Source organism: Pan troglodytes, chromosome 8, assembly GCF_028858775.2.
Source record: "Pan troglodytes isolate AG18354 chromosome 8, NHGRI_mPanTro3-v2.0_pri, whole genome shotgun sequence".
NCBI classification, from domain to species: Eukaryota; Metazoa; Chordata; class Mammalia; order Primates; family Hominidae; genus Pan; species Pan troglodytes.
In genome coordinates, this window is record NC_072406.2 from 60,724,656 (window position 1) to 60,748,124 (window position 23,469).

General features: G+C 38.1%; 1 protein-coding gene across 27 annotated transcripts in view; it reads left to right on the plus strand.

The window, feature by feature from the left end:
- MAPK8 (mitogen-activated protein kinase 8) overlaps positions 1-14,959 on the plus strand; it is a 127,986-nt gene extending 113,027 nt beyond the window's left edge. For 8 of the 27 annotated variants that reach the window (XM_009440345.5, XM_054659545.2, XM_016918232.4 and 5 more), the window contains 6 exons: positions 2,651-2,722; positions 4,452-4,634; positions 4,934-5,058; positions 5,636-5,699; positions 9,728-9,805; positions 13,407-14,959. In XM_009440345.5, coding sequence (XP_009438620.1) covers positions 2,651-2,722; positions 4,452-4,634; positions 4,934-5,058; positions 5,636-5,699; positions 9,728-9,805; positions 13,407-13,423 — 539 coding nt within the window. In that variant the 3' untranslated portion in view covers positions 13,424-14,959. Of the gene's footprint in view, positions 1-2,650; positions 2,723-3,077; positions 3,150-4,451; positions 4,635-4,933; positions 5,059-5,635; positions 5,700-9,727; positions 9,806-13,406 lie in introns of all 27 variants that reach the window. The other 19 variants (XM_016918222.4, XM_016918221.4, XM_001136927.5 and 16 more) reach the window with 5 other exon arrangements.
- The last annotated feature ends 8,510 nt before the right edge of the window (positions 14,960-23,469 follow it).

The window sequence follows — 23,469 nt, forward strand, 5'->3', positions numbered from 1 at the left end:
GAAAAACTGTCATATATAGAATTGAGGCTGGGTATGGTCGCTTACACCTATAATCCCAGCACTTTGGGAGGCCGAGGCTCGTGGATCACTCGAGGCTAGGAGTTCTAGACCAGCCTGAGCAACATGGCAAAACCCTGTCTCTACTGAAAGTACAGAAATTAGTCAGGTGTGGTGGTGCACACCTGTAATCCCAGCTATTCTGGAGGTGAGGCATGAGAATCACTTGAACCCGGGAGGTGGAGGTTACAGTGAGCCGAGATTGCACCACTGCATTCCAGCCTGGGCGACAAAGCGAGACTCTGTCTCAAAAAATAAAATAAAATAAAAAATGAACTGGCATATGGTTCCTCTTTAGTTAAGAATTATGTAGGTCACCTTCTTGCCTTCCCATTCCCACCCTAGGAAACGGAGTCAAATGTAATGCTTAATGATTATAACTACATTAGCCAGCAAGGTTAAACATAAGTACTTCCTCCTTTTAATGACATCTCACACTCATTTTATTTATCTTATTTATTTATTTATTTATTTATTTATTTTTGAGATGGAGTCTCGCTCTGTCGCCCAGGCTGGAGTGCAGTCATGCCATCTTGGCTCACTGCAGCCTCCACCTCCTGGCTTCAAGCCATTCTCCTGCTTCAACCTACGAGTAGCTGGGACTATAGGCATGTGCCACCATGCCTGGCTAATTTTTGTATTTTTAGTAGAGACAGGGTCTCATTATGTTGGCCAGGCTGGTCTTGAACTCCTGACCTTAGGTGATCCACCTGCCTCAGCCTCCCAAAGTGCTGGGATTACAGGAGTTTGAGCCACAACGCCTGGCCTCCCACCCATTTTAACAACTTTGCTTTATGTACCTTTTATTGCAGGCTACTCAGAGCATTTTGGAAAGCAGTGTAATCAATATATTTTTAACTGCTTAATAGACTAAGCAGTTAGTTTAAAGCTAGAGTTGTGCATGAATCAGACTTATGTTCCTAGTCTTCACTGGCCCAGATAATATCTTCTCTCATGCTTGCAGCTTTCAAAATACTTTTGTTTAAAAATAAGCTTTTCTGAAAGTTACCAAATAAGTTGTATGCTGGATATTTGAAGTTTAACATTCTCTATAAAATCTGTAGAGAAGATTTATTCTAATAGATTTTTGTCAAAAACGGAAACCTTAGAAAAAATTTTTCTCTGAGGCACTAATTTATAAATATTAAATTTTTTTTCTAAAATCTTATCCTTGAAAGCTGAACCATGACATAAATATGAAAATATTCATTCATTTTAATATGACATTTTAGGGAAACTTTAGTTCCACAGTATTTCCAAAAGTAATTTCCAGTTTAGCTCTTAAGACTCTTCAGTGAACTGGCAGCCTTTTAATAAGAATGTACTGTATTAGAAAGTACAGGCTTTAATTTTCTAAGTCCTTTAACATGAGTAAAGGGCATGTGTCTTTCTGACATCTATTTGTGCCATTTTCCTCTTGTCATTTTAAAGAATTGGGACCTTCAGATGTCACAACTAAATGCAAGTTTCTAAGGCTTTTCCTTCTAAATTGCTCATTCTTCCCTCTTTTCCTGTTACACTGCAAGCACTTACTCTCTCCTTTTTGTGTGATATTCAAACCCAAAGGCATAAAATGCCATGATGTGTTGTCAGTTTCCCTTAGTAAGTGGAGATTCCAAATTGTCTGTTTCTGTGTCTAGCAGATTCTTGTCAACATTGATTGGGATTCCCATTTACAGTTGGCAAGGGTCATCAGTAAGTCTTCCAGGAGACTCTTCATACTCAATTCGTGGGAACTGACTTACTGTATCTAGCCAACTTTGCTTTATGTACCTTTTATTGCAGGCTACTCAGAGCATTTTGGAAAGCAGTTAGTTTCCAAAACTAACTTCTTAAGCCAAAAGCAGTTTGGTTTTATGGGTTTAAAAAACTTTAGGTAGGAAACATGAAATACATTTCTCTTACTAAGTTTTCCTTGATTAGTTGTTGGTTCTCTGTGCACTTGTTCCTTTTGGGATAGTAGGGTAAATGTAGCATGATGTTGCCAAGAAAACAAATGGACTTTTAATTCAGAACAAGCATAGCACTTCTCAATTAAATGTATTTGGGAAATCCAGTTTAAAAATTCTAAAGAGCTTTAGATTAACTTTTTTATCATAATTATTCATAGAGATTATTTCTGTTAGATATTTTAATATGCTGAATTATTTTCTCATGCTTTTTTCTTTAACTTAGAGAGTATAATGCACAGTTGAACTTCTAAATAGTATAGTATAAAGATTTTATTTTTATAATTTTACTACCTCATGTACATTTTTATTTACAAAGTTTGTGTTTGGTTCTATTTCATATTTTATAAACAAGTTCTCAGGGACAAACATGCAGGGTTTTTCTATTTATGCAATTTCTGTGCATAGCTCTCAATTTGAAATTAGATATGTAGTTAAAATGCCACACTTTACATTTTCTTTTGTGAACCAAAGACTTTCAAAAAATAATTTGTGTTTTAAATTATTCCATTAGCTAAAGTTACAATCACTTTTTTTCTTTTCGTGACGTTTTGCAGTTTTTATATAATGCAGTCATATTATGCTTCTTTGATTTTAATGACCTTTTGCTTTGCTTTTCCTTCTTTTGTGCTGCAAACATATAGTGGATTTATGGTCTGTGGGGTGCATTATGGGAGAAATGGTTTGCCACAAAATCCTCTTTCCAGGAAGGGACTGTATCCTTGTGCTGCTGCAGCAGTTAATTAGTTAGGCGATGAACTTCTTTATGTTCTCTAATGAAAATGAATATGCTACATTTATACAGATGGGTTTTTAAACAGGCATAAAGTTTGTGGCTATTATAGTTCAAAAATTGTTGAGATAAGAAGCTGAAATATTTGTAGGCTGCATCTGGCAGTAGGACATACAGTCTCTGCTGGTAGTCAGAGCACATTCACTGTCACTCATTTTTATTTTATACTGCTTTTTATAATTTTGAAGTATACATGGTGTGTGTGATTTTATTTATTTCTTTCTTTTTTTTATTTTAACCAAAATCTTTATGTTAATGTCATTGCATTTTGTTTTCAGTTGACATTTGGTCAGTTGGGTGCATCATGGGAGAAATGATCAAAGGTGGTGTTTTGTTCCCAGGTACAGATCGTATCCTTATCTTTGGCCTAAAATGTAGTTTCTAAAGGTCAAAATGTATGATAGCACTTCAGTTTGGTCAGGTATAATGTATTTTGTCTCTCCCTAATATATTGTTAAATTACTCTTAAAATACCACCTACTATTTGACATAGACTTTTCTTTCCGTTATTTATTGTTTCATATGTTAATTCTGAACCCTGCTCAATTGTAGTTATGCACAATTACTTGCTGGCTTTGAGTTGATTTAACCTAAATCAAAAATCATGGCTTGCATTAAAAATTTATAATAATTATACACTTAAGTCTAGAAATACGTACAACTTAATATGAATTTTGGAGCTGTCTGTTGCTTCTGGCCATCCTTTTGTTTTGTCCCCTACCTCCTTTTTGTTAATGTTCTGTGTGGTTTGTGTCTTTTGATTGTTGTCTCATTACTCACATAACATACTGACCCTTTCATCTGAGAATTTCAGCAGTAGTAGTTTTGTATGGTAACGATAGCTTTGGATTCATACTTTTTGTTCATCCCACTACTTTTAATATTTATATTAACAGTGATTTGTTATGTGTTTACCAGCTAGTAACACTTAGAATTGTTTCAGGAGGAAGAATGGGAAAAGCCATATTCACAAGATTACAATAAGTGAGTTTTAGGCCTTGGCCTTCAGGGTCCTGGAGTGTAAAGACTAGAGGAAAGGAGACCAAGAAATCCTAACCTTACAACTTAGCAAAAAACTGAATCTTTTTTATAAGGGTCAGAGCTTTAGAAAATTTTTTTAAACCTAAGCTAAACAAAGAATGGCAAAAGAAAATGCCACTTTTATCGAAGCCTTTATTTTTATTGCAACTGATTATTTTCTGTTAGTGTAGAAAACTCAGTAAAACAGGATGTGTTCTAGAAATATTGTCTAGGAGATATAATCATGTTTTCTGATAAATTGACAGAAAAGGAAAAATTTTGTATATTATTATAGCATTGTGTGCAGTTTGCAGTTAGAGCCACTATGGATAGTAATTGTCATTATTCTTAGTTGCTTATCATTTTATTTAGAATTTGTGAGTTTAAGCTTCCATTTTAAGGTGAAATCAGTTAGTTTGAACACACAATAAATAAGGTTAATAAAGCTTATTTATTGATCATTTCTGTCCACCTACAATCATTGCCTTTTGCAGGGTGCCTGTGAGATACAAAATTTATAATTGCCACATCCTTTCTTAGGAATTTTTAAATTTCTGTTTTCTTGTAATATGAATATGACTAATGTATTGAACATTAGTTATGGAGTATTTTTCTTAGCTACTTGATATTAGATATTGATCAGTGGAATAAAGTTATTGAACAGCTTGGAACACCATGTCCTGAATTCATGAAGAAACTGCAACCAACAGTAAGGACTTACGTTGAAAACAGACCTAAATATGCTGGATATAGCTTTGAGAAACTCTTCCCTGATGTCCTTTTCCCAGCTGACTCAGAACACAACAAACTTAAAGGTACTTTTTACAAATATGTACATTTAATCCCATTTGGGGTGTGTAGTGTGTGTGTATGGGTTTGTGTGTTTATATGTATTCATATTCTTATGGGACATGAACCCAAGGTTTTCTCTGGATGGTGGGGAAAAAAATGAGGTTTTTGTTTTTTTTTTCTTTAATTTTATATATTTTAATCATATGTATAAGATAATTTTACAGTAATATTTTTAAAACATATGCTTTTTAAAAAATCTCAAATTATTAATAATTTGAGAATCTTTACAAATATATGTACATTAACATCATTATGTTTGCAGCCAGTCAGGCAAGGGATTTGTTATCCAAAATGCTGGTAATAGATGCATCTAAAAGGATCTCTGTAGATGAAGCTCTCCAACACCCGTACATCAATGTCTGGTATGATCCTTCTGAAGCAGAAGCTGTAAGTTATTTTCTTAATGTTTACAGAACATATTGCATTCTTAGAGTTAGAATGACAATTAGGTTTGGAGGAGACCTTTTAATTTTAAATAAAAATGTAGATACATGATGATGATGTTTTTCTGTTTCTTCATGAAGACTACGTCAAATAAACTAATGAACATATTCGAGCCCCTCCTACACAAAATAAAGTTACCTCCCACTGTTTTTTGCAATCTTGCCTGGATACCTAACCAGAGAACTAGGATGTTGAATGCTCTGGGGGACCATCCTAACTCAGGTATAAAACAAATTACTGTATCCAAAGGAAGACAGAATTCTATGATCTGTGATATAAATAAAATGTGGCAATTTCAAGAGCTAGAAGAAAAGAAAAAAGACAGTTAAACATTTTATTTCCTGCAATGAAGGAGTCTTCCTAAACTATTATGTCTGTATAAGTAAGTTGATGATTGATCAGTCTTGATCTAATGATATATTTTTATAAGTCATCTGTCTGGCTAATATTTCAAATAACTACAAAGAGTTAAAATACTCCCAGCATACTGACTTGGTTATTATTGCCTTGTGTTTTTCAGCCACCACCAAAGATCCCTGACAAGCAGTTAGATGAAAGGGAACACACAATAGAAGAGTGGAAAGGTACATTCGTCAGATTCTTAGAGGGAAAACTGTGAAGGAGCTTCTGGTTTTTATATGGTGATTTATTATCATGTTAGAGAAATTTGTGACTTTAATATGCATAACCGAAATGTAATATTAATATTTTTACATAAGTAGAAAGTAAGTCTGCTTCCTTCCTTAACTTAATCTTAAGTTTCCAAGTTTCCCACCCCAGACACAGACACATTAGTGCTCTGTCTCATATTTTTTTCCATGGTTTGTGAATACACAAATGTGTTTAGTGTCTCCCACCTCTCCTCTTCCACCCTTTTAAAATCACGTATGGTTGTGTACGGTGTATGCTATATGTACTTGCTTTGTTTATTTATTATATATTTTTTTGAGTTGGAGTCTCGCTCTGTCACCCAGGCTGGAGTGCAGTGGTGTGATCTCGGCTCACTGCAAGCTCTGCCTCCCGGGTTCACGCCATTCTCCTGCCTCAGCCTCCTGAGTAGCTGGGACTACAGGCGCCTGCCATCACGCCCGGCTAATTTTTTTGTATTTTTAGTAGAGACAGGGTTTCACCATGTTAGCCAGGATGGTCTCGATCTCCTGACCTCGTGATCCGCCCGCCTCGGCCTCCCAAAGTGCTGAGATTATAGGCGTGAGTGCTTTGTTGATATAATCAGATATCTGGAAGGTTATTCTCTTTTAGTTCACGTATCTGCCTCTCTTGCTTTAATAACTGGTTAGTGTTCTGCTGTATGAATATGTCACACTTTATATATCCATCTCCCTCTTGATGACCATTTAAATTGTGTCCAGTCTGTTGCTGTTAGAAACAACTCTGCAATATTCATGTTCACATATGAGAACATGCCTGGAAGAAAAATCCTGGAAGGAGATGTGCTGAGCCAAAGATATTTTTCAGTTATTTCCAAATTACTCTCCAAAGAAATGGTAGTAGTGTACACTTCTGTCCATATTATATAGGAGTCTCTCTTTGCCCTCACCCTTGCCTACAGAATGGGTTAATTTTTAATATTTGTAAATCTAATATAGTAGTTTTATTCTATTTTATGAATGTGGCTGAAATTAATCATGCTTTGATAGTCATGGAAGTTTTCAAATATTTCTTCAGAAGGTCCCCTGGGACATGTGGGTCAGGTAATTTTTAGGTCCCGTTTACTTCCATTTGTGTTGCTGTCCTTCAGTGATTTGACCACTTTTGTAACTGTGTGACTTTGAGTAAATCACTCCCCCTTCATCTCACCCTCCTACACTGCCGCCTGCATTTTACCTCATCTTAAAATAGAGGCAGAAGACCTGTTATTAAGAGTTGTCTCTAAATCCTGGGAAGGCAAAGGGGACTGGGGAGGTATAAACATGAATAAGTGACCCATCTATAAATGTATTTTGCTAAGCATGAATTTCATTCTTTCTTAGAAATTGAAGAGATTTAGAGATTAGTTTTCTCTGAACTTTGGGAAACCCGTGGTTAGCAGAGCCCGTGATAGAGTTAAAAGAATGACAAAATGATAAAATTGGATAGTGTCTGCTGCATTTGAATATGTATAAAGATATAGCTCTGTACTGAGTATGTATGAAAACATTAATGTAATATTTTTACATCCTACTAATTTACAATAGACGATGAAGTATTTTGTAGAATCTTGTGGTTTTTTGGGTTGTTTTTTTTTTTTTTTTTTTTGAGACAGGGTCTCACTGTGTCGCCCAGGCTAGAGTGCAGTGGTATGATCATGGCTCACTGCAGCATCAAAACTCCTGAGCTCAAGTGATCCTGCTGCCTCAGCCTCCCCAGTAGCTGGGATCACAGGTGTGATCCACCACACTTGGCTAATTTTGTTTTTTTTTTGAGACAGGGTCTCACTGTTGCCCAGGCTGGTTTCAAACTTCTGGGCTTAAGTGATCCTCCTGCCTCAGCCTCCCAAAGTGCTGGGATTATAAGTCTTAAGCCACTGCGCCCAGCCTAATTTTTAAAAAAAAATTTTGTAGAGATGGGGTCTCACTGTGTTGTCCAGGTTGGTCATAGACTCTTAATAGGCCAGCAGTTGTAAGGCACACCATTATGTGCCACAAAGAAAAAAAACACCTTCAGTTGTACAGCACCATTGGTTATAAGATATAGTCAATTTCAGAGATTAAACTGTGAAAAAAATACATCTTAAAATCAGTGAGATACAGTGTTTTCATTTGTATAAGAATATATTTGGGGGTTTTGATTGCTTTAAAAACATTTACCTTTATTCTGTATCCTTTACTCCTAGCCCCAGGTGCATGTCAGTAATTACCCACAGACTGCCTTTTTCAAGATCTACTTAAGAGTTTTAGCGCATAGCAGAAAGAAAAATTAATTGCCAAAGCCATTAATTACAGATGGCTTTGCCTAGTTAGTGCTCCTAATTAGTTTTGGTTCTTCTGCCTTAATCCCTTTGTGCTTTTTCCCAGAGGAGTGCTATTTTCTCTCTTAAAAAATCCTCTTACTGCAAATGTTTATCATTCCTTTTTGTTTCTTTGAAGAAAACCATCTCTTATTCTCTCCTTTATCAGTGCTTTCTATTTTTCTCCTTCCAAGCCTTAAGTTACTATAGCAAACAAACTTATCTCCAGTTGTTGTTCATTCCAACATATTCATTTGTTTTACCTTATTACCAATGTAAATGTCATACTCTGTAATCAGGGATTCTTTATCAGAATTTTATTCTTCAGGAATTAACACAGACTCCTTGAAATTCGATGCAATATTTTTTGTTTGTACATTTTTCTCAGAAGAGGGTTCACTACTTTTATACAATTCTCAAAAGATTCCATGACCCAAAGAAGATGATAAATAGTGTTGATGTGGCATCCACCATTAAGGTTAAGTGTGGTGTGCCCTGTGAGTCTGAATGTCTACTTAAGAACCTTAAGTAGACATTAAGAACCTTAAGAAGGTTTTTTGTTTGTTTTTGTTTTTTTGTTGTTGAGATGGAGCCTTGCTCCATTGCCCAGGCTGGAGTGCAGTGGCGCAATCTCAGCTCACTTCAACCTCTGCCTCCCAGGTTCAAGCAATTCTCCTGTCTCAGCCTCCCGAGTAGCTGGGACTGCAGGCGCCTGCCCCCACGCCCGGCTAATTTTTGTGTTTTTAGTAGAAATGGGGTTTCACCTTGTTGGTCAGGCTTGTCTCAAACTCCTGACCTCAGGTGATCCACCCACCTCGGCCTCCCAAAGTGCTGGGATTACGGGCATGAGCCACCACACCACGGCCGAAGGTTCTTCTTACGTAGACATTCAGACTCACAAGGCACATCGCAGTTAACATCAGAATCACTTCTGATGATAATATAAGTGAAGAATATAAGACAGGAGGCGCATATATTAATACCAGCAGAGCAGCTCCCAGTGTGTCTCTTCAGTTGGAACAGTTGTCGCAGTGGTCTACTTGCTGTCCAGAAGCCTGATAAGAGAAAAAGATTCCCATGGAGAAATGTTCTTGGAAGTGATAACCATGCTTACTCATAAGGAGTTGAAATGTAGCTTACCTGCTACTTTTCCTCCAATAAAAATGTGTTTATCTTTCATTCTGATTTGTTGTGAAGCTTTTGCACACTCTAATTTAAATCTTGGTAGCATATATCTAGTTGAGTACCCACAGTGCACCAGGCTCTATTCCAGGGCCCAGGAAATGGAAGTCAGTAAGACACGTGGTTCAAGCCCTCCCTGAGACAGATGGTAGTACAGAATGGTATGTGGTATGATGTGCTGTAGCACAAGTTGCTGGTAGAGTGAAAAAGAAAGCTTCTACCCCAGCACTATCAAACCAACTTCAGAAACAGTGAATTACAGGAAAGATTAGTACTTCCTTTTAATATGATCCATTGTTGAGTGTCAAGGAATTGTTATTAATTAACATCCTTGAATCTTAGGCCGACATTTAACTGACTGTCATTGTAAGGACACTGTTTGAAGTACTTCACATGTATAAAAATTTCCACTTAAACCATACATGCGTTGTGAGATTGGCTCTTAGACTTTGAAAAGTTCATTTTTGTTTACTTCTTTTACAGAATTGATATATAAGGAAGTTATGGACTTGGAGGAGAGAACCAAGAATGGAGTTATACGGGGGCAGCCCTCTCCTTTAGGTTGGTTACAATATAAGCTTGGTTAAGATTACAGTTTACTTCTTGTGTTGTAATCTTCAGTGGCCTGAAACCTGCAGTTCTTCCCATATTGACAAAATCATTATTATTCCAGGCTTAATAAGTATAAGGAAATACAGTTTTGTTTTTTCTACTAATACATTATACTAATATATCAGTAACTGTTCATAAGATGCACATCTTTTTCTATGATACTGACATTCTGAAGAACAGAAACTTAAAAACTTTTTGTTGGCATTGTTGCTGGGTCTTTAAAGAGGAAACTTCTCAAAATTCAATATACATACCTTTCTATGATCTTGACAGTCTTTACTTTGGATAAATAAAAGCTTCACTGCAGAATTTAGTACATGTAATACCAAATTGCTGTCTTTCTCTTTTTGATATTATTGATTTGTTGAATGAAGGCAATAACATTAAAACCATCACTAGAAAGTATTCTTTCTCTAAGAAGAAAACTGGGTTTGTAGGAGTTAAAACTTTTTTTTATCATAAGCTGATCTTATATTTAATGTTAGTACAAGTAAAAGTATAAAGGATAGAGGGGAAAAGTTAAATGGCAGGTAACATGTACGCTAAGTACATACCACATAACAGACACTAGTGGTTTATATACTTTATTTCATTCAGCCCCTAAGATCCTAAGGTATAGGATTATTGCACACATGTTATGGATGAGGAAACTAAAGTTCAGAAATTTGAGATAACATAAGATTCCAAATCTATTATGTAGATGAACTAATACAGTAACTTCAGAGTGTGTGGTTTTTTCAGCCTCCCATTTTATTATCTGGCTGGCAACAGAGACTTCTCTGGCTAGAGGTTAGGACAGTTGTATGAAGGAGGTGAAATTTGAGCTGAGCCTTAAAGAGTGAGTAGTATTTCAAAAGATAGATCTTGATTTTGAAGTAAAACTATGCCATTTTAATTCCTCAGAAACTTCTACTTTTGAGGAAAAAAATAGATGTTGTATCTAGCATCTTGTATATGGGTAAGGTTTTTAAAACTATAGCGACATTGTATACTATAAACATAATTGTTTAAGCCATTTTTTGTGGCTTGCTTTGACATTTTTGGTTATATATTTTAGAGTTGTATATTTTAAATCTTTGATCAAGAATGCAGTCTTCCAGATTATAGTGTAGATCCTGTTGAATATATGAATTGGTTTTGACCGCTTTTACCTATTTTGGAAATGGCCTTTTCTCTACAATTTACTTATAACAAATTTAAAGCTCTATTATAAATACTTTGTGTAATTAATTAGCTTTGTATTGCTATATAGTAGTAGTATAACAATTGTTCATGATGGAGGCTCAGGTGGGATTTGAAAAGTTCATTATGTGGGACAGTTTTATACTTTAGCATACTATCCAAGTGAGTGGCACAGCTGGAGTGCCAGATGTTTGAGTAAATGTAATAATTTCATGAGTTAGAGCATTTGTATTTGTTCTTAATTTGTAAGTGAATAATTTGAATCTTAGTCCAGCACTTGCTTATGATCACAAAATAAGTCAGTGAAAAAGATAGAAATTGAGGTTTCTAGACTTTTTCTGGATCCTCAGTTATAGCTTGCAAAGACGAGTATTAGCAAATTAAGCTGTTATAAAAATATTCTGCTCTTGATTTTGTACTAAAACAGAAGGAGTAGTGTTTGGTAAATCAAAATACCAGATAACCACAGTACCATTTCCACTTGATTTTTAAAAGGAATTTTATTCTTTTTCCCTGTCGAGTGCCTTCCTATCTTTGTTTTGGTTTGGCTAATAGTAAAGTAAGTTTACCTGCCTTGAGTGTATAGAGGCTCACTTAAGAGAGGAATGACCCACGTGAGACTAAAGATTTTCCATATTATTACCATTCAGATATTTGAGAATTTACTGTATTGCTTTAAAGAGAAAACAAGTGTGTGTTTTTTTCCCTTAGGTACTTGATTTTTAGATTAAAAAGTTAACAATGCATTTAAAAGTCAATTTTTATCAGATTAAGACATTTGGATAAAATAATAGACCCTGAACTAGAGGCATATATAAAAATTGTATATGTTGGAGCCCTTTTATGGTTTGAGTGTTTCAGTACAAGTCTTAGAAACTAGTCATTGTGTACTATGTATGGTACACAGATATACTGTTCAGTCAGAAAAGGCTTATTCCAAGTATTGATTGAACTAAATAGAATATACTATCTGAATTTCACTCTGACTGGGAAGCTAATGGACCTTTCTTGGGTCTAGGAGATTATCACCTCTTTTACCTCTCATCTCTCAGGCCTGAAATGCTCATCCTGCTTTTCTCTTCCATTTCAGCTCCCATCACCTGCTTTGCCTCTTGTGGTTCCATTCCTTTCTGTATCCCAGTCCCCTCCCTAAAGATTTTCCTATTCCCACTACACTGCCTATTTTCTTTTTGCATTTGAAGAAAAGCTCACAGAGGACTTCTCATATTGAAGTGTTTTATTGCTCATCTGGACAGAATGGAGGGATGATCTCAAATACAGATGCTGGGTTCAGGAGCAGTGGTTTTCAGCCCATTTGGTTTCAGCGTCTTTGGGTGCCTGAACCTCACCCTCAGAAATTCTGCTCAGTGTTCCATTTGAAGACCATTGATTTTATTTCATAAATGTATTCTTGAGAACTTTTAAGTAACTTGCATTATTCCAATTTGGAATGACCCTTATTTAGTGTTCATGTGGTTCAAAAGTACTTAGCCTAGTGCATGAGTTACCTTTAACTATCCTTCATCCCCCAGCATAAGTCATTCCTGTCCCCTTCCTAAACCAATCCCCTTGAGGATTTCTGTCTCGAGCTCAGGTATTCCTGTTAACTTTTTAAAATCCAGGAAATGCTTGTTAGGTAATACTTTCGGCAAAGGAAACTGTTTGCTCTTACTTTATTTAATAAATCCATATTTCTGCTTATCAAGTATTAGAGTAGAAATAAGAAGACCCAAGTTTACTTAACTAGGCCACTTGAGTGACACTGGCATGTCCCATAACCTCGTGTAAACTGGGGAAGTTGAATTGAGGTTTCTTCCTGTTAAACTTAATTTTATTCCTTGTCTTGGCATTTGCTTTAAAACAAGATGTGCCAGAAGTACATCTTGTTTCAAATTTGAATCATTTGAATTTTTCCTTTTTAGTGAGAAGCTATAAAGACTTTTTTGTAGGGAAGTAGCTTTTAACTTTTGTAGTTACACAGTCCTTTAAGATCCTCTGTCCAAAAAAAGGCATTACAGACAGTTTTGCATGTATTATCAGCAGTATTCACACATACCCTGAAGCCCATTCATGGATCTTGCTGCAGGACCATTTCTAAATGTGGCTCAGATGTAAAATTCTTGTCTTAAACTGAAAAACACATTCATTGAAAGGATAGGACTCCACGATTCTAGACATTTTCAGAATTCTCACCTCATAGCTGTCAATGAAGAGTGTCTTTAAGTTAGTGTGTTGGATATCATTTGCGATTATTTTTAGTGAGCCTTTGAAACCCAAGAGAAAAAATTACCACTGGAGGCAGTCAGTGCAGTGCAAGTAGCTTGATCTGCAGCTGTCTGCAACTGATTTGCTGTTTTGTTTCTCATAGCACAGGTGCAGCAGTGATCAATGGCTCTCAGCATCCATCGTCATCGTCGTCTGTCAATGATGTGTCTTCAATGTCAACAGATCCGACTTTGGCCTCTGATACAGACAGCAGTCTAGAAGCATCAGCTGGGCCTCTGGGCTGCTGTAGATGACTACTTGGGCCGTGGGGGGGTGGGAGGGATGGGGAGTCGGTTAGTCATTGATAGAACTACTTTGAAAACAATTCAGTGGTCTTATTTTTGGGTGATTTTTCAAAAAATGTAGAATTCATTTTGTAGTAAAGTAGTTTATTTTTTTTAATTTCAAGTGATGTAATTTAAAACCTAAGTTGTGTTTCAAAACAGCAACAAAACTGTATTGTATTTTTTTGCTGTAATTAACTGTATAATGTAAACCTAATTATTTTATCATGGTTTAAATTTTTTGCATATTTGCTTTATCTTATGCTGCTGATTTTTTTTAACTGAATTTGTAAGATTTTGTTTATCAAAGCAACTATTATGTGGTGACTTGCCTATATCATGAATTATTTAAGATTTTTATAGTTTTTTTTAATTAGAATTTATTTCAGATGTTTTGTTCATGATACTATCCTTCAGGGTTATGTGCTTATCAATGAAATAACCCCAGAGGAGTGAGGGAAAATAACTTGTAGCCAGTTATATTCAGGAATAACTACTGTAAATGATGAACGTGTTAGGAGACCTCCAATATTTGCTACTTGCCAATCCTAATTTAGTTACAAGAATTGGTAGGCAATGCTACTTAATTTTGGCAAAAGCCCCGTCATCTAAATGGCAGAATAACTCAGAGCATGTCTTTGAAGATGCTGGGCGTCTACCACCACCTTATGTCCCCACCCTACCCAACAAAAATAAGTAAAAAGGATATGGTGTATTCTACAAATTTGTGGCATGCTCAAAGTTTATGATCACATAAAGTCAAGAGGATACTTCATGAATAATACATTTCAATGCAAATAAACAGATGGTTCACTTCTACTAGCTATGAGCCTGTTTTTGTATACACTGAGTTAATCTACTCAGGCTGTAGGTCCCAGCAATGTTCTAGAGTCCGGTCTTTCCCTTTCCTGCAGCTTCGGGTCCTTGGACCTTTCCTGTTTCCTATTACTTGGAGTATCTGTCAGTTGAGCACCAGTTGTTCTGGTGTTTCATTTGATTCTACTTGTAGCATAATCATTTATACGAGCTATTGGGAGGTTCCAAACCCTGCCTAGATTTGTGTAGGTGATGTATCAAATGAGCAATATACCGTTCATCTGAAAATAGTAGCACACAGCCATATATAGGATATCATTTTCTAAGGACTGTTTCTTCACATTGAGCAGAGCAGGCATAAATGGTGGTTATTTAGTCTAAGTCTTTTATTTTTTTATACCTGATTTTCAACATAACACGCAATGTGGATGTCGAGTAGTGTTAAGAATGGTGCTGCTCCTGACAAGTGTATGTTAACTGTTTACATTTTCTATCTGCAGAATTATTTCTCTATTACTGAACTTTTCCTAAGTAAAATGTCTTTGAAGTCTCGTTATTTCTGAAATACGTTGTCTGTAATAGACCCAGGCACCTTTTAAATTATCTCTGGAACAAGAGGGATTTCATGTAATGAACTAGGAAATGCATACTCACATAAGCAACAAGGTTCTAGGCAGAAAGCCCCTTGGAATTTGTGACCAACAGGAGCAAGAACAGGTGCGGCTCAACATGCAATGTCTGAAAATTTGCTTGGCATTTTATTCATATATTTAGTGCAAAATTCTTTTTGACTGAGATATTTTACATCACTGTTAATGTGCAATATTTAAGATTAAAATACATTAGCTTTTTTATATACTTTGAAGTAGCAAGTTTGTTTTCGATGGCTTAGAGTCATGATTTCCAGCTTCCCAGCCTTTTTATCAGTCCCTTTTCTAATACAACAAGGTGCATTAATTTGATTAGGGAAATTAGAGTTCTAAGACACTTCTTGAATTGTAGACAGAAAATATTGGATTCACAATTTCAGCAGAAATTTGAGAATGAGTGTGTTTATATTAATTTCACAATTAGCTGTATTTTCTGTAGCATAGATTATGTCACTGTTGCACTTTCACAGCAGACATGCTTTCAGAAGGTTCTCATATTTTATGTTTGATTGCTGATAAGCCATCTCTATTGATACAGATTTTGGTTAAGTAAGGAAAACCAGGTGTGTGTCTGTATCATTTATTGTAAATGCCAGCTGCCACTTGCCAACCATCATGTTTAGTTCAATTCAAAGAAAACAAACTCTCATTACTTAGTGTAAACTAAAATACTTAACAAATTATATCCTAAAAACAAGGTCTCTTTGTTAAATGTTGCATGCCCTAGGTTTTAAATTACTACATCCAAATACAGTTTTCATCTTAAATTTGTTAAGCTAAATATATGTTGGTTCTTTTTATTTTGGAATCCTTTAAGCATCTTAAACATTTTTTTTTTGAAGAGAAGTTACAAATAACATTTCTATCAGGTAGTACTTGTATGAAACCACCTTTCTTATTCTATAATTTTGATTTTTCAATTTTATATACTTAATATACTCACTGTCTTACTATCAGAAAGTTATTTTGACCAAGATTTTTATTATCTTCATAGATTCAGAAAGAGATGCTAATTCTGTACCAGTGTCTTCCTGGTTACTGTTCTCTTCCCTCTTATATATACTGGCCATTTGTAAAACCATTGTGTTGTTGGGATCACTTAGTTATACTATACGCAGATAGAGCATCTCAACTCTGTCATAGTGTTTGCTGAACAGTTTTCAGTGTGTCATGGACCTTTGGCTGCTAATTGTTCCTGACGTGCACTCTTCCGAGTTGGTAAAGGCACAGTGTGTTCATGCCAGACTTCTAAGAGAAACACCAGCCTCTTAAATCAGAAGCCTACACACAACCCCCTTAACAATCCAAAGAAGCTTGATGGTGTGCAAAGAAGCATCCTGCCAGCCTTGTCATTGTTCTGTTCTATGCTAATCCTGCTGTGTTGTCTAAAAGATGGAGGGAAGAGGACATCAGTGTCTGATAGTGAAATCATCAGCAGGAAAGTGAAGCTCTTTCCTTGGTTACAGATAAGACTTGGTTTACACTATTGGCCAGTATCTGCTACACATATGAAGACTTAACTATTCAGTGTTGCCTAGGCATTCGCCTGCACAACATTTTGAGGTTAAAACATAGAATATTTTCAAAAATACTGTTGTAGTTTGTGAGTGTTGTTCATTAGTTACACATTAGCTATAGAGTGGATGCATGAAGCCCCATGACACCAGTAAACTTCTCTTACCAGTAGGTAAACCAAACACCATTCTGTCATTAGCAGCCCTCTTAAATGTTGCCTCTCCGTATCCTGTTGCATTTTTGTGTGCATTGTGTTTCTACTGATCTCTCTTAGGTTTTTACGGAATCAAAGGAAACTAATTTTTCCTTAATAGCAAGAAAGATGAAGAGGTAAAGGGCATTGAAGCAGAAATGTATAGTTTGGGGTACGATTAGAAAACTCGTAAGGAAAACAGAAGTCCTAATTTGAAACTGACTGCTCTTCGTTAAGTGCTCTTAAGGAGAGTCTAGTTAACAGTAACACTTTCTGGCCATTTCTAGTTTAGATTCTCTTCGTTACTGAAACTTTTGAGAAATATTATCTGTGGATTAATTTTGCACAATGTTCTATTCTCATAATGACTTACAAATTAAACTAGGTTTTTATTGAACTACCTCACACTAATTTTCTATGCTTTCCCAAGTAAGCTGTTGCCCTGTTAGATCTTTACTGAGTGAATTATAAATGTGTGTTAAATACTTTTTAGCCAATGTTGACACAATACCAGTAAGTATGTAAAGTATATACCTTACATCAGTAAGAGACACGTGTAAAATCTTTGTATGTTTTGGAAAATTGTGTTAGATGTGCTCGTTGACATTATTACTGTTTTTGTAAGTAGAAACCTGCTCGTGATATCGGTCCATTCTTTACATTTTACAAAAGGAGTAAATCTTAGTAAAAATTTTACGAAGAAATAAATTACTTTTGTAGGCCCAATATTTGGTATATTTTTGAGAAGCTGTTAATCTTTTAGCTGAATAATGAAGTTAGACTGAATTACGTGTCTCCCTGGACTGTGACATCTATTTTCTCATTACAGTTTATCCTGGTCAGCAGGGTGTCACACCTGGAAACCTGAGTATGATAACTGACATTTGCTTTTCTCCCTCTGCGATGTCATTCCTCCTCCATTCCTCTCCTTCCCTGTGTTCCGTTCCCTCTCCTTTCCTCTAGACAAAACAAAATGGGGCACTTTTTAGGGAATGCTGAGATCATTATTGTGGTTTTTCATCATTCATGCCCTAGTCATTAAACATGCACCACTGGAATGTAAACAATGTTATCTAGTATGTCAATTGGTTATAATATTTTAAATAAAAAAGAAAAAAGTGGTATGAAAATTATGAAATTAAGAGTTTTTTCATTGAAAACAAAATCTGTTTGTGGTAAAGTTTTTCTTGGCAATTTTAGGATTGTCCGTGGATTGGGATAAAAGGGGTCTTGCTAGGGCTGGTTTCTTAGATTTGGATTTTGTACAGATTGTAAAGAGCCTAAATGATCACCCTGATTATCTGGTTGATCTGGTCTTGGATTTCTGGTGTTTGAAATTGCTGGATAAACTTTATCTAAAAAAGGAACTTTGCTTCAATGCCCTTAACCTAGTTCTTGATAAACATATGAGAGAACAGCCATCGTGACCACTTGGCAAAAATAAGTACTTAAAATTGGGGTCTGTTTCAAAACAAGCAAGAGATTTTAGCTTTGACTGTTTCCAACTTTTGCCATGCTTATTTCCTCTTTGCCTACATTGGGTCTGCTGCTGTGTGGGAATACAGGGTCCCTGCAATACCTTCCCAGCCGCTGTGATGACGCCACTCCGTCTTGCACAGTTCCTGCTCCAAATGACCCTTGTACCGTGCTGTCTGCCCTCACCTGAACTCACACTGCCCTCCTCTGAGGAGCGGAGAGGAAGGGGCTGGTCTTTTAGCTGCCCGCTGCTGCTGGATCAGCTGCGTGGCTGCTGAGCTGTTTCATCACCGTCATAGAGAGGCCTCCCAGGAGAAACGGTAGCAGAAGCAAGTGTCGGAATGTTGGGAATAAACTTGTTTTTACTTTCATTTTCACCAGTTGTAAAGTGGAATAATTCATCCTCGTTAATTTAGGTACTTTTTTTTTTTCTTTTTCAGTATTGTTCCTGAAAAGGTCTATTAACTTGATCTAAGTGAAGATTGATTTGTAGTGATTTTGTGGTTTACGAAAAATTTTTTTAGCTGTTAAAGGTTATATACCAGTATTTCTTTGGACTTCATTTGAAACCAAAAGATACTTCAAATATGCTTTGTAAATTTTAGGTTTCTGTCTAACATGTACTTTACTTAATTTCATCCATTAATGGAAGCATATAAGTGACATAGAAGTGTGCCAGAGGCTGGGAGTAGGAAATAGAAAATGGATGACAAGAGTCTTGGAATGGTGTATATGGAGGAACAAGGACCTGGCCACAGGGATTGATTAGAGGAAATGAGTTTCACAAAGAAACTGTGTTTTGACCCTTGGCATAAAGAAGGTTTGGAGAAGAGTATTCCAGGCTGAAGGAAAGGCAAGCAGATTTAAGTGAGTGCATGGGCAAGCAGTGAGGAACAGCCTGGCATGGGTGTAGGTACAGGGAGAAATGGGAGAGAAGACTGACACGCTGGAGTTTGGAATTGAAACAAGCTGAGGATCAGACCTGAAAATATCAAGAATTGCCTTTATTTTGTAGGTGATAGGAACCCATGGTAGTTTCTGAGGCGGAAAAAAAGTATTATGACCTGACCCTTGTTTTAGGATGGTCACTGCCAAGAGAAGCAAGTGCAGTTAGGCTGGAGGTGTGGACATTGGTGACTGATGGCTGAAGATAGCCAGTTGAGAGAAGGGAAGAAAGGGACTCATTTAGATGTATTGCCATGACATAGGTGAAGTCGCCAAGCTTAGCGTTTGGACCTGGGGGAAGGCTGAGTCTAGCGATTGGGCAGCACACAAGAGATGGTGCAAGGAAAATACATGCAGTGTGTTTTGCAATTTGTACATCTCAGTTTGAAATGTCCATGACAGAATGTATGTCAGGTATGGTATCAACTCCAACTTACCGCTCCAGGAGTGGGAGGAAGGGAACAATTGGTTTGCTCCCTCACCTGCCTGTAGACCTCTCATTGTAGTTTCTTTTCTTGTGAGGTCTGTGTTGTTTGTATGGCCCTTGCACTATTTTTGTTACTATCATTTTGTGGACAGAGGAAGATAGTGGAAAGATTCCTGTTGGATATACCACATGTGAAACTTTAGAGTTAACCTAGAGAAGTGCAAGTGGGGCCTAGTTCAAGTGAGTGGAGAAGCAGGTAGTGAAAAGGACTGAAAACCTGGATGGAAATGTAAAGAAGAAATCATGACAGTGTCTTGAGAGAAGTGAGGGGTAGACTGAGGGATCAGAAGAGTTCAAAGGGAGAAACCAAAGGCATTTTTTTTTTTTTTTTGAGACAGAGTCTCGCTCTGTCACCCAGGCTGGAGTGCAGTGACGTGATCTCCGCTCACTGCAACCTCCGCCTCCCAGGTTCATGCCATTCTCCTGCCTCAGCCTCCCAAGTAGCTGGGACTACAGGCGCCTGCCACCACACCCGGCTAATTTTTTTGTATTTTTAGTAGAGACAGGGTTTCACCATGTTAGCCAGGATGGTCTCAATCTCCTGACCTCGTGATCCACCCACCTCAGCCTCCCAAAGTGCTGGGATTACAGGCATGAGCCACCACGCCCGGCCAGGCACATGTGTTTTTATGAGACAGGGTCCTGGAAAGGTTGGGGTCTACTGGGTCCTGCGGGTCCAGGTGAGTTTTGTCAAGATGGAGAATTTAGGTCACCTCGGACAAGTGTCAATCTGGCTGAGCCATGCCTCTTACTGTTACTTGACAGCATCCTGTGTTCTTATCTTCTCTTGATGCCTCACACTGAGATCCCCTGGATGGAAGAGCCTGTCCTACTGGAGATAATGCCTGGCAAGTAGGTGTTCCATAAATGGTGGGCTGGGTAAGCTAATGACTAGAGTGTATCCTTTACACCATTTCTGTCCTCTGAAAATGCAACATTCATGGCCCTCAAAGTGTGACATGAAGACACTGCATGCAGCGCTGTGATATTATAGTGATGTGAGCATGGGCTCCGGTGCCAAATACCCACATAGCATCCTGCCCTCACTGGCTGCCTCACTCCCTGCAAGTGCCTCAACTCTGGGGCTGTGCTCTGTCGTCTGTCCTGTGGGAAGCATAATGTCACCTGGCAGTGTTGCTGGGAGGATTTGGCGTGTGCATGCAGGGCAGGGGGTGGCAAGTGCTCGGTGAGTGCTGGCTGCCGCCATCATCCTGACTGGCACCAGGCTCGGCTCAGCACCCTGGTGTACAGGTTCGTCAAGTCAAGCATCTGTCTCTCATGTCTGCTGGCATGGCAGCTATGTCTCTAGGCAAACATACCCCGAAGAGTTTGATGTGAACCAAGTGCTGTTGTTTCCCTCGATTTGATGTGTCGCAAGGAAAAGATATTCTAGAACCTGAAGCCCACCCCCCACCCACCACCAGTGTGCAGCTGAACCAATGAACCCACGTGCTGACCTCGAGGCTCCCCATCCCCATGGCCACGGCCACAGCCACCACCAGGCCTGGGCCCAGAAAAGTGCTCTACTCCTCAGTCCCTTGTCTCCTCTTACCACAGACCCTGTCCCTTGTCTCCTTTTACCACAGTGGACAGACATTTATCAAAAGCTCACTGAAAGAAGGGAAAGAGGAAATAATTATAGAAAAACACGTCTCTACCAGGCATTTTGGGCCAGCTGCTGCTGGTTTCCTAAACTGGTGAGCTTTTTAACCAGCTGTGGCCTGAGTGCAGGGGCTTGGGATTTATGAAACCATTGGGTTAAGACCCAATGCCCAGATAGCATAGAGATTTAGCTGTCTTGGAGTGGGGTCATCAAGCCAGCTTGTCACATGCGGCAGGGGCAGGATGCGCATCTGGGCAGGCGGGCTCTGGAGTCTTTGCTTGGAAACTGCTGTGTTCTGCTTGAGAAGCTTTATGGGAATAAAAACATCTCCTGCGCAAAAGCTGGGGGGTGCTGTGTAAGGTAATCATGTTTGGCATTTTTCAGGACTTCTCAAAGACCGCTGTGCATTCCTATGAACCTGCCTGCAGCTCTCTCCCTGTCATTTGGGTCATTCTCAGCAGTGTACAGACATGCTCAAGAGTTCCCATCTTTCAAAAGCTTTCGCTTTCCCCTTCCATTATCAAAATGGAAGTCAATTCATGTGAGTTAATGTAAAGCTCTCAAATGCTTTCCTATTTCCCTTAGAATAAAAATAACCTCTCACCAATGGGCAATAGGCCCTCAGAGTATCTGGCCCCTGCTAGGCTTTTCATGACCCCATCCTACCCTACCCCACTTCTTCACAGACTGCAACACATTGTGAGACCCCTGTGCTCAAGTGTTGCGGGGCTTGCTTTGGGAGACAGAAGTAGTAGCAATGTGGCTGGTAGAAAAGGACGGCAATCCTGGTGCAAGTGGGGGTTCTTGGTGGAGGCAGGAGTAAGGAGACACAGCAGCAGTGTGTGGCAATGTCACAGCTGCTTAGCTAGGAACTCAAGACACCCGTGAGAGAATTACTTAGGATACTGGGAGGGCTCTGCAGGGGCCTGGGGTTCTGCATCAAAAGGAGAAGGAGAGAGTCCGGGAAACGTTGTTACTGACTCCATTTTTACCCACAGACCAGGGAAACATGGATATATGGGTTCCATTCCGAAATTCCTTCAGGAATAAGATTCATTCCTGGTCCATCACTCAAAAGCCAATTAAGACAAGGAATCTTCCTTTTCTTTCTATTTGTTTCTCACACACACATACCCATAAAATTGTATTTTAACTTTAAAGAACATGTGCATTCATTTGTTATTCTTTTAACATAAGACAACTCTTTGTTTTTTTAGTGAGACATTCACAATTTCCACTATTTCTTTAAAGTCAAACACAAGTTTTACGACACTGTTGAAGTATTCTGAGAGCAGAATCGCAGATTCTTCCCATTTCTCGCTATTGCATGTTTCACTCATCCATACTTAATTTGACAATATTTTTTAGCAACGTGCCTCTACCGAGTCTGTCTAAAAAGCATTCTAGGGTTTCGATGAATCAATTCCCTACCTTTTCATGTTCATAATTCATGTAATTCATGAGTCTACTTCATATTAAATGATGTAATTACAATAACAAGTACAATGGGAATCTGTCAGTTTGGGACCAGGTTCAGCAAATGTAACTCAATTGAGAGAAGTGGGTAGTGGTGGGGATACTAGAGCCTCCGCGACAGGTCAGCCTCTGTCACTCAGTGTGCCTGACAGTCAAGTCAGATGTTTTACAGATAAGATGCCCAGTGCTGGTTACACAGAGATTGGAGAACAGAACTGAATAATCACGCCAATTCATTTTGAGATAAGAATGCCATTTGCAGATCCTACTTAGCCAACAGGTGGCAGATGTGGCTCAGGCATTCATGAGCTCCTATCCCTACTGGGGACTCAGCAGGAGCCTAAGCCTTTGCCAGGATTAATGGTTGAGACAGACAGACAAGCTTCCTTTCATCATGGGAAACCCATTTCAGTCTCCTCTGCTCCTTTGATAGCCTGGTGGCATTTTCTCTCCAGGTCAAAATCAGCAGAATTCTATGGCTGTGGCGAGAAAACTCAACAGGGTCATCAGGACGCACTGCTGTTCCCACCCAATTTCTCCAAGCCTCCGTTTCTCCTCTGAATATGGATAATAGGGCCAATTTTCTACTTCACTGCGTTGCTGTGAGGACTCAAAGTCACCTCGTATTCTCTTCTCTCTCCTTGAGTAGAGGTGAGGGTAGCATCTCAACCCCAGGGAAAAATCCCATCACCCAGACAGCTGGCTCGCGTGTCAGTGGCCG